This window comes from Watersipora subatra, chromosome 2 (assembly GCF_963576615.1).
Source record: "Watersipora subatra chromosome 2, tzWatSuba1.1, whole genome shotgun sequence".
In the NCBI taxonomy this organism is placed as follows: domain Eukaryota; kingdom Metazoa; phylum Bryozoa; class Gymnolaemata; order Cheilostomatida; family Watersiporidae; genus Watersipora; species Watersipora subatra.
In genome coordinates, this window is record NC_088709.1 from 27886361 (window position 1) to 27898314 (window position 11954).

An 11954-nucleotide genomic window follows, 5' to 3' on the forward strand; every position below is an offset into this window, starting at 1 on the left:
GAAACTAACAAACTGTTTGCAGTATCATAAGCTTTTTATTTCTAGGCATATATTTTGTAAGTCGAAGCCATATTTCTATCAACAGACATTTCGGGGCTTGAATAATTTGGATGTAGAGTTTTAGTAAGTTGCTGATTTCCAATGTATTTTGAAAATCACTGTTTCTGCAAGCTCTCTTCACTCAGCTAGACTGTCTGATGTTTTTTATTACACTGTTGTTAGTGAGATCAAAGAATGCAAGAACATGCTATCCTATAAAACACGTAGCTTTAACTTAGCACTGATGCCTGCATTCCGATGGGTAGACACTCATGGTGAAAATCAGGTTTAACATCGATGCCCAGCAAAGTGACTTCCTTCCTTCTGTACAAAGACTGGACGTTCATGGTAATCGCCTGGATGATTTGATATTTGGTGTGACAACTTACAACAAAGACATCATATCCCATAATAAATCTAGCTGTTGTTTAACATTGGCGGATAACTTGTAATTGTACAATCACTCACAGAGCCATTGCCAATTATGTCATATTTGAGGCACATTTTGATGTGGACTGGTTTTTGCAGGTGCCATCGGCTGCCTCACACGCTGAATTTTGGCAGCGCTACTACTACAAGGTGCACCAGTTAGAGCAAGATGAACGACAAAAAGACGATTTGAAGAGCAGAGCCGATATACTCAACAAAGATGATTCTGAACAGCCTTGGGAAGGTCAGTCATGCCATGTGCTGTTGGACCTGGATATGTCTACATACATACGTACGTACGTACGTATGTACGTACGTACATACATACATACGCTTATGTAAATGTATATACCAGAAAACCTCTATTGAACAGCCATGGTGCTTTAGACGCTCTATGGCGACAGAGCGATATGGCATATAGAGCGCCATGATGCTCTATATGCCATACCACTCTACGCTTCATGGCGCCCTACGTATATATACATATACATGTACAGTAGATGCTCCTATAATTCATCCCTTCTATAACGTAAACACCAAATAACGTAAAAGTTTTATGTGAAGTTTCTGCTTCCGATTATGTAAAAAATTCCATATAATGTCAAGTGTAAAGTCAGTTGAGTTTTCAAATCTGATTTGAATGGTAATTTATTTCTATGTATTGGTGAGAAAAAAACAAAATTTGTAGTGCGTTATTTCTATTACATATACATTACAACTTTTTCAACAATCTAGTTTGTCGTGATAGTTAGTGAGGCGTGTTAAAAAAACAGAAAGCAAGTAGCTGCGCAAATACAAAGGCGATTGGTTGCTGCAGCGTCCATCTACCAATATGAATGTCATGAGTTGAAGTATCATCAAAAGTTATTTTTTATTCCAACATTGACCTTCTAGAAACAGATGACGACAAACAGGTAGAAATGCATTTTTATAGTAAAAATATTTTGTTGTTTTGCTTTATTGTAAACGGGCAAAATTATTGTCATTAAATTTACTTTGTAGAATAATCTTTGCTGTTTAGAATAAAATAAGTAAATCATTGTCAATGAACGTCGAAGATGTGCTTTCCATCTACTTATCTAAAATTACCGCAATCATGGTAAAAAAGAAACCAGTGAGATTAATCAGAAAACAAAAAAAAATTGTCGATACAAGCCAATGATACTGCAATTACGTTATGGTCAACAAATTAAAAAAGTTTAATCAAGTTTTTCCTTTTTGTATGGCCAAATGGGTCAGTTTGAAAAGATCTTAAAATAGATTAGGCAACTTACATGTATTTTAATGTTCTTATAACGTATAATCCCCCAATAACATATAATCTCCCCAATAACGGATTATTTACATTGGAGGAGCACCTACTGTATACATGAACACCTTTGTATATGTATATATACATGTACATTTATCTGAATCATTCATCTTAAATATGTAGATTGTCTAGGAGGGGCACTTGCCTTATTGTATAGCTATGTATCACTTACTTTCTAGCAAATCTATGTATCACTTATTTTACGGTATATCTATAGATCACTCACCTTATGGTATATATATGGTTCACTCATTTTATGGTATATCTATGGTTCACTCATCTTATGGTATATATATGTATCACTTACTTCTTTAAGGTATATCTATGGATCACTCATCTTATGGTAAATCTATGGATCACGCATCATATGGTATACCTATGGATCACTCATCTTATGGTGTATCTATGGATCACTCATCTTATGGTATATCTATGGATCACTCATATTATCTACTATATAAAAGGCAACCGTTGTCTGTCTGTCCGCCGTATAGAGTACCGTACTTTTCGGACTATTAGCCGCTACTAGGTATCTAGGGCGTATTAACGGAAATCTCCGGTTAGTACACGCCTCTATACATAGCCTATTCGTTTTTACACAAAAATCATGTCATCTCTGGTTAGTGCACCTCTTTACGGTGCCCAGCAACACTAGTGCGTTTGAAACAGCAAAGTTGCTGCCGTGTTCAAAAGCACCGTTCTGAGTTCTGTGGCCTATACAAAGGTGCCTATACAGCTATACAAATGTAGTAATCATTAAATAAAATAAGTTAATGAATAGCACTTTACATAAAGTTAATATTTACTGCCAACGAGTACCGAGAAGGTCACGCGAACGTTGGTTTCTTGTGGTCACTGGAAAAAACGCAGTTCTCACCTACTAAATTTCTACATTAAAAAGGTAAGTACTTCTTATTCAATGTTGTATTGTCTATGATTGCCACATTTCCACTACATAATCCTTTCACTTGCGTCCATGTACAAATTTAGCTATCGGCCTACTGCCAGCTATTTTGCCGATATTGCTTAATATGTATCACAGGTTTCCTTTAGCGGGATATTGCCAAAGCCGAGGCCGGGCCATAGTCTACACACAAAAAAAAACAACAAAGGTCCACGTAGTTATGAGCAAAAACAAAAGTATTCACTCAAATACCTCACCAATCCAATGAGCAGCACACACAAAAACTAAACCAATCGACAGCGCCACCCATCATGTCAAAATATTCCAAGTTTCAAGTCATGTCTTGCACAACTCACCTTATGGTTTCTCAAAACTTGTCCCAAAGTCCCTATTAATTTGAGACTGTCCGATTGCTGTTTTAGAAATGGTTGCCGCTAGCCTAACCTAACGTCCTGATTCAACATCTTACTAACTATCGGGGCACTGCTAAAAGAGGGAATCAAAAAGTTTGGGAGCACTCAGCAATGCCCCGATAGTTACTGAGATGCTGGATTAGGACGTTAGGCTAGGCTAGTGGGGACCATTTCTAAAACAGCAATCGGACAGTCTCAAATTATTAGGGATTTTGGGACAAGTTTTGTGAAACCATAAGGTGAGTTGTGCAAGACATGACTTGAAACTTGGAATATTTTGATATGATGGGTGGCTCTGTCGACTGTTGGTTTGGTTTTTGTGTGTGCTGATCATCAGATTGGTGAGATATTTGGGTAGATATTTTTGTTTTTGCTCATAACTACGTAGACCTTTGTTGTTTTTTTGTGTGTGTAGACTACGGCCATGCCTCGGCTTTGGCAATATCCCGCTAAAGGAAACCTGTGATATATATACAATATTTTTTCAATTTCAAACTCTATCTAGAATGTTTGTTTTGGCTATATATTTCATTTTTCCAACATGTTAACGAACATTGCTATTCAAAAAAATTGTTGTATCTATACTTTGTGCATTGATAAAGCGATGTTAAGCTACAAAGCAAAACGATCCTCTACAATATCCTTATTCTTACAAAACCCTTACTTTCATCGCCATCAGATTCAGTGCTGATATTGCTATTTTAATTATCTGTGTAATCACAAAAATCTGAACTGGCTATAATGTCATCAACATAAGTAGTTGTTTGTTTTCTAATTCGGACGCCTTTGATAAACTTAAACAAAAATGTTCATTTTTAAGTTGGAAATCCCAAACAGAGATTAAAATATTAAACTTTAGGCTAATTTTATAGAGAATTTTTAGGACAACACTGTCACTACCATAAAAGTTCTAAAGATCGTTGTTTATGTTATCAACGAATAATAAAATTCAGTTACTAGCAATTGCTGGGAAAGTCGCAAAAAATGTGTCTACGGCGGCCGACCATAGAAAACACATAAATGAGTCTACTTCGGTGAAAGGGTTGAAAACGTTGGATTTGCCACTGTTTGTGATAGTAAACATGTTCATTTCCTTCCGAGTTACTTTTGCTTTTTTCCAGCTATGATTACTACAGAACTACAGCTACTACAGAACTTGCACGGGTACTGCTATTGCGTATTACCTACTAAATTTCTACATCGAAAAGGTTAGTACGTTTTATTCAATGTTGTATTGCCTATGAATCGTCACACCTCAACTACTTAATAACGTTAGATTTGCCACTGTTTGTGATAGTTGGACAAGTTCATCTCCTTCAGCAGCTGAGTTACTAATTTTTTTCCAGCTACAAGTAGGCCTACTGTAACTTACTACTACAGAACTTGCACGAGTACTCCGAGGGTTGCGATAGGCGATGGTGAAAAGAAAGAGAGCAGTCGGTATCGACTTACTGTCACCCTGCTTTAGCCATGACCAGCTGTATGTCGCCTGCTAAAAATTAGGCACAAGCCGAAAACTGTTTGTTCATACACCCGACAGAAAAACAAAAGATGTTGTCTATCCACAAGTGTTGCGTTGAACTAACATTGTGTTATTGTTATGTCATGCTATGTTCTTCATGTTCTGCTATACCACATGCAGCATTTTCTAACATATTTTTCAGTATATATATATTTTCATGCATTTGTTATCTTTATTGTACATGTATCTCATAAAAAGGCTATCGTGTTGGCATTTTGTATTATTATTGTAAGGTGCTAATGCTGTATCTGCCTTGACATCATACTGTCTGTGCTGTTACACATATAAATCTTATCGACACAACCTCATTACTGTTTGTATATACCATGTCAAAACACAAGCTATAGACGAAAAACAGGTGAGCTATGATTAGTGTTTTAAGCATGTAGTCTTCATTCAATAAATGCCGGCGATAGCAAAATATTTTGTATAATTTTTTAAAAGATGCAAAACTTTTCAATACTGCCAGTGTAAAGAAATTCAGTTTGCCTAGCAATGTCAATTTAATTATCAGTTCTCTGTACACAAATAGGGCAATGCCGATTTGAGTGGTTTGAGACTGATGCATTGTAGACTAGCTGTAAAACGTATTGCAGATTTCCATTGTTCTCCCAACATTATTGACGTATATGACTGCATATGTGTATGCATAGTGTGATCGGGGCAACCAATTTCAGTAGACTGCATATTTGGAGTTGTTTTACAGTATGAAAGACAACTCTTAATAAACCTCTTGCTGTACATGAGTCTGTTTCCGGGGACGGGTAATGAAGCTAGCGGTTTGGGGCGGTGGCGCCACTCGGGGTTGCACGGTAGAACTTTTTTGCCCCGAGTGCAGCGAGAGTATCTAGGCGCGGCTTTCCGGATGAATGAGTAGGTGAGTGCGAGGCTATTGATTGCGAGCTGATTGATTGCGAGGCAATTGATTGCGAGTGCGAGGCGATTGGTTGCGAGTGCAAGGCGATCGATTGCAAGGCGAGTGCGAGGCGATTGATTGCGAGGCGAGTGCAAGAACTCGATTGTCAACTGCGAGGCGAGTAAAGACTGGTCAGCCAAGGCGGGGCTCGGCGTCAGAAGTGCGCGATTGTCAACTGCAAATATAGACGAGTATGGACGAACGCGTGAATCTAGAATATTTACTAGATTTTACACGCATCTAGCTGTAAAATACATTGCAGATTTCCGTTATTCTCCCCAACATTATTGACATGTAATATGTGTATGCATATTCAGCGCAACAATTTCAGTAAACAATTTACATAATAATACATCAGCGCAACAATTTCAGTAGACTGCATATTTGGAGTTTTTATACAGTACGAAAGACAACTCTCAATAAACCTTATGCTGCACGTGAATCTGTTCCTGTAGGTGGGTAATGCAGCTAGTGGTACATATATCTATGGATCACTCATCTTATGGTATATTTATGGATTACTCATCTTATGGTATATCTATAAATCACTCATCTCACAAAACATTTATGTAGATCTCTTTTCTTATTTTTCATAGATTATTGGAAAGCAGATGAATTTGTTGAACAAACTTCTACTCGATCAACAACACCTAAACAGGAAGTAGCCTTTCCTCCCATGAATGTACATGTAGAACTGCTTGCTGCTCTTTCACCTGACTCTATGACTAACCAGTCTAAGGGTACAGCTAGAAATACGCCTCCTGCCTCTCCATCCAAACATATTCAAAGCATTCCAACTGAGATTTCGCCAAGCTCTAATTCTTGCGCTGCCAATGCTGATGTGAAGCCCCTTGCAACAATGCTAATTGACAGTGAATTTAGTGAGAAGGCAGTATTACGTGATGCGAACTTTGAAACAGCTTACAAAAGTAGTGACAAAAGTGTAACATCGGCTGTAACAGCAGAAGATGCTTTTCCATCAGATCATGCAGCAGTAAAAAATGTCACAGACGGCGTTGCAGCTGCTGTGGATCATCCAGGAAAGAGGTTAGAGCCTGGTGTTGATGAAGAAGCCTTTGTCGTAGTCTCAAAACATTCACAATAAGGTATGTTTAGAGGTAAGTATGGAACATTGTATGTGTGTATGGAAGCAAGACAAGTCTGTCTGTTAGAAGACAAATGGGCCATTGAAGGCTCGAAATGTTGTGGTACAAAGTGACATGGTGAAAAGTCACATTGCATAAACAGGTCTGGTATGAAATGTTATGATGTAGAGTGATATGGTTTCAAGTAATGTGACATGTGTTGCATCTTCTCACCAATAACCATGCATGCTCTCAGTTTTTGTAGTCTCAGTGCATGAGAGTCAAATAAACTCTATAAAACTTGTGTTTTGGTATGCTCCGTAATGCTGATGAAACACAATATTCTATTGGTAAAAATGACAAAGTTTTTAAGGACTGATATCTTATCATTTCAGACAAATTAACAAGTTTAACAAGCTTTGTTATATTGTTAAGTCTAAATAGACTACTATATTCTCAATTGAAGCAAACTGAAACCACGCACAATGTGTATTTAAATTAATTTGGGAGATAAGGATGTAAAGAAAAAATTGATAAGCTTATGTACAATGGCATTGACTAGCCCTAAACTGTAATCAAGCACCTGTCACTGACAGTTGACTGGAGTTGTCTATATGCCGCAAGTTATCATTTGTGGGAGGAAAGATAGTAGCTTCGGCTGCTCCTATGCTAAAGTTGTTCACCCGATGAAGACTGTGTAAAAGAATTTGCCGGCCTATACTTTGGCATGATCTAGACTGTTGCATAAAGAAGAGAGAATGAGTATGGTTTTTTTATTCGTTTTATTTGTGGAAGAAAACCCATTAGTCGAGGAGCTTACAACTATTGCTCTGCCCAACCGAGTGAGCATGCTCCCTTTATATACAAAAAATTTGCCCGTTCTGGATAATGAAACCGAGTAAGGAAAACCGACTAACAATGAGAATAAATAGAATTGCTAATGCGTTGCCATGGCTATAATACATTACAACAGCGATGCACCGAAAGCAAAACATAATAGCGATAAGTATTACGAACAAGTTATTAACAATATAATAAAACAAGAGCAGACACAACATGCAAGATATATACATATAAAAATATTTGCAAGAAATAAAAAGTCATGACCCGGCATCTACCACCCACTCCCTTCCATTAGAGACTATCTAATTAATACAAAAGGGTGAAGTGGCCAGCCGGGCCTACGTCTCAAACAGCTCAACATCGTGCTCAAGGCGGTAATTTCTTGACTAAACTGTTTATTGTCAGTGGATAACTGATGAGCTACTGGTCTTGTGGCTAGGATCCTGGGTCGTCTGGTTTGTGGTATGTTTTCCGTTGTTTGGCAAATTCAATCCCCGTATCATTCCGGCTTCTCTCTAATTCGAGATGGACGATGGTTTGGCTCTTCTGTATTGGTGATGGGATTTTCTATGGCCTAGGGAACATCTTTAGGTGTCCGGAGTTCAGGTCTGTATCTAACTCACCGGGGCTTTCTAGAAGAGAGGGTTTATTTATTCTCTTTCTTTATCTTGAGGATGTGCTGCAGGAGTTTCAAAGTTTGAACTTTCGATCAAGTTTGTGTACAATTTTCATGCGAGTTTTTGTAATTGGCTTGCAGAGTTGCCTTTCCCATTTGGTCGATCTTATTAGCTAGACTCATTTGGGAAGGGAACTCTATCAATTCCTCTTCATTTTGTGGGTGGTTTCTTTGTGAGGGCCAAGCCCTCCTGGCCCCTTTCATATTTGGCCCTCTTCAAGGCTCGAGCGTTGCTAGAGCATGTCCAAGGTTTCTCGGGCAAGCGTGATATGGTTTTAACCTGGTCTCGTGTGGGTCGAGGTTTGGCCCTGTCTTTCCACCACATAGATGTGGTTGGGTTAGGCGGTTCTGACTTGGTAGGAGCCCATGAACATAGCTTGTAGCTTATCGTTTGCCCCATTTGTCCCCGTCTGTTCACCAACCACACCCACTCCCCAGGTGCAAACAGGTGGCTCTTCTTGATCTGCCTGTCTAGTCTCCATCTGCACCTTCTTGAGAGCTTTGTGGGCTTTTTGCAGTCACTGCAGTCTCTGCAACACGTATTTGATAATAGATTACATCTCTGTGGGATGAGGGTGACATTCCAACTGACCAGGCAGACGCAACTTCTTTCCAGACAACATGAAGTTTGCTGTTTCGCCTGCCGCAATGGGGGTGCTTCGGTGCGCCCACATGAGCTAGGGCAAAAATTCATTTCATTTTTCCTGTCCCCGTGCCAACAACATGGCTCTCAAGGAGTCACTCAAGCCTCGATTGTTTTTCTCAACAATCCCATTTGCTTGGGGATGGTAGAGAGTAGTTTGTGTCTTGCTCACCTTTCAGAGGTGGCAGAGCTCCTCCATCAGTTGGCTCTGCAATTGAGCGGCTTGGTCTGTATGGATTTGCTCTGGAAGTCTCAGGTAGCAAAGCACTCTTTCATCAAGGGCAATGGCCACCGCTAGAGCCGTAGTCTCTGGAATGGCAATGGCATCCTACCGTCAGGTAAAATGGTCTGAGAGCACTAAGATCCACTTATTGCCTCTTGGACTGGCCCACCAAGTCGCCCACCCACTGCCGGTTTTCTGCAGTTTTATTCCTTTTGTGCTTAGGGACCTGGCACACCTCACAGCTACGTACAAACCTGCTGACAGCAGCTGTCAGTCCGGACCAGGAGTGACCCCGGAGTGAGTCATAACGAGTGTCTGCCAGGTAACTAGCCAAACCACCCGGCTTGACCATGAGGGGCTGAGGCCACTCTGGCTTCTATCACGCCATTCTGCTCGATTCTCAGAGATTTCCTCCTGCCATGCAGAATCCTAAGCTCCTGGCTCCCCAACTCTAGTTGTTCCAAAGGCACTCGGGTGTGGCTCCGAATCGCTTGGTACATTATAGCCATGGCACTCTTGCCCTCGCTCTGCAGCTGAGCCAACTGGTTAGTTAGCTGAGCCGATGCCTCGGGTCCCAGGATGGCTTTGACCAATCTTTGGTTAGCCCATACCCATGTTGGGGTAGGGCACCATTCCGTCTGGCGGGTTATCTCGCGGGTGGTCCTGGCGACCTTTGCCCAGCTCTTATGTGGTTCCGGGTGGCAACTAGTAGTGCCTCGGGTCATCACTCGTTTGATGTCAGGAAGTCCCAAGAAGGCCTCGACCTGTCCCAAGTTTACCTTGGCTGTCTCAGTAGAGACACGGGGTCACACTCATTGACCGGTCACCTCACTTGCCAACCTGGTGATTCCTGACAGATCATGGTTTCCCTTAACCACTCTAGCCTCCTCTTGGTTTTCTCGGTCTAACTATAGCCGAGTTGAGCGCCCATCGCAGTGCTCTATTGGGGCACCCTGCCGGCAATCTTTGCAGGCCTGTCGCCTTAAGCTATCTGCTTGGCCATGCTTCATTCCCGACTGTGTTTCAGCACGTATTTGAACTCGGCTAGCATCTTTAGCTAACGTGCTACCTGGTGAGAGGGCTCCTTTTTGCGGCAGAGCCATTGCGGAAAGGCATGGTTCGTGTAAACCTGAAACTCCTGTCCGTATAAGTAGGGGTGGAAGTGTTTTACTGCTTTTACCACTGCCAACAGCTTTCTGCATGTCACGCAGTAATTTCGCTCTGAGGGGGTGAGTGTTTTTGCTGTAGTAAGCAATCAGTCGTTCCTGGTTGGCCTGCTGCTGTGACAGCACAGCTCCTATGCCACATCCGCTGGCATCCGTGTCCAATATATAGGTATTCCTCGAATCCGGATACCCCAGCACGGTGCTGTGGTGAGGCTGTGGCAAAAAGTGTCAAATGTTGCTTGCTCCTCACCCATTCACTGCCAGGGTTTCTCATTTTCCACCAGCTAGTAGAAGGGCTTCACAATGGTGGCAAAACCCAGGATGTACTACCCGTAATACCCAAAAATATCCAGGAAACCTTGTAGTTCACAGACTCCACATGGGGTAAGTCGACACTCGACCACCACCACTCTGGCTGGGTCTATAGAAACTCTTTAGCTATTTACAATGTGGCCCAGGTACTGCACTTGGAATTGTAATAGTTCGCACTTAGTTGGCTTGAACTTGAGTTCGGCTTGCCGTAGCCGCTGGAACACCTTCTCCAGCCGCTGGATGTGGGTGTCAAAATTGGTGCAATAACAATCACGCCTTCTAGGTACAACAAGAAGGTCTGCCAGTAAAGCCCGTACAACACTCTCTCCATCAATTGCTGAAAGGTGGCTGGGGCAGAAGTCAGTCCGAAAGGAAAGATTCTCCATTTCCACAATCCCGAGCGACTGATAAATGTCGATTTTTCCCTGGCATCTTTGTCCAGTGGAACTTGCCAGTATCCATTGATTGAGAGTACTAAAATATCAGCTTCCAGCTAGGGCGTCTAGATTTTTGCCTATTCTTAGAAGGGGACAGGGGTCTTGTTCTGTTACCGCATTGAGCCCCCGGTAATCCGCACAAAACCGACATTTTCTATCTTTTTTCTTCACTAACACAACAGACGAGCTCCATGCTCCTCTAGCCAGCTCAATCAACCTTCTGGACAACAAGTCCTGTACCCGTCTCTTGGTTTTTGCTTCTTTTTTAGGCCCTAGGCAATAAAGGGGTTGACGAATAGGTCGAGTCCTGTCTTTCGCGGGTATATAGTGCTCCACAAGTAAAGTTCTACCCATATCGTTGTCTTAGGTGCTAAACACTGGCCCATACTTGGTCAGTAGGGTAGCCAGCTTCCTAGCCTGCTCTGCGTTCTAGCACGAGAGTCTTGCGGCATGGTACAGTTCTTGGAGATGCTGCGGGATTCGTGGCACGGCCTCAAATTGAGTGAATGACATGGCAGGGCTTTCCTTGAAGGGAGGGGTGCCAGAAATTGGAGGTCTTCCACACTAGTGAAGGTGCATACGATGGTTCCCGAACAAATGGTAACAGGCTGGGACTTTGGGTTGAGACACATAACCAACACATTTCCTTTTGCTCGGGGCTCGTTTAGGCTTGTGGCTAAAGGCGGGCCTTCAGCGTACCCTTCGATCATCCATAGTGGACAGAAATTCTATGTAGTCATTCTACACCGGACCACAACTTCTGTTCTAACTGGTACCACTAGATCCCTCATTACCTGAACTTTGTTCTAAAGGAGCTTCCCTGTTTGGTTGGTACAAACCAATGACTTCCTATCAACCTTCGCTTTGAGTCGTTCGAACTCCATCAAGCATTGGTGTGCCATAAAGAAGGGCGTGCAAAGAATAGCGTTTTCACTAATCTGGCTGACTATGAAAACTTATTTAATTTTCACTTGGTGGAACCGTACAGGGACCAGGATTACTGCGTAAAACGGCAACCTAGTTCCATCAACGAG

General features: G+C 41.7%; 1 protein-coding gene across 1 annotated transcript; it reads left to right on the plus strand.

The window, feature by feature from the left end:
* Positions 1-336: 336 nt before the first annotated feature.
* On the plus strand, positions 337-6640 carry LOC137388098 (BSD domain-containing protein 1-like). Its single transcript, XM_068074610.1, has 3 exons — positions 337-387; positions 568-712; positions 6132-6640. Exons 1-3 carry the CDS (start codon positions 337-339, stop codon positions 6638-6640), a joined length of 705 nt encoding a protein of 234 aa, XP_067930711.1.
* Positions 6641-11954: the final 5314 nt, after the last annotated feature.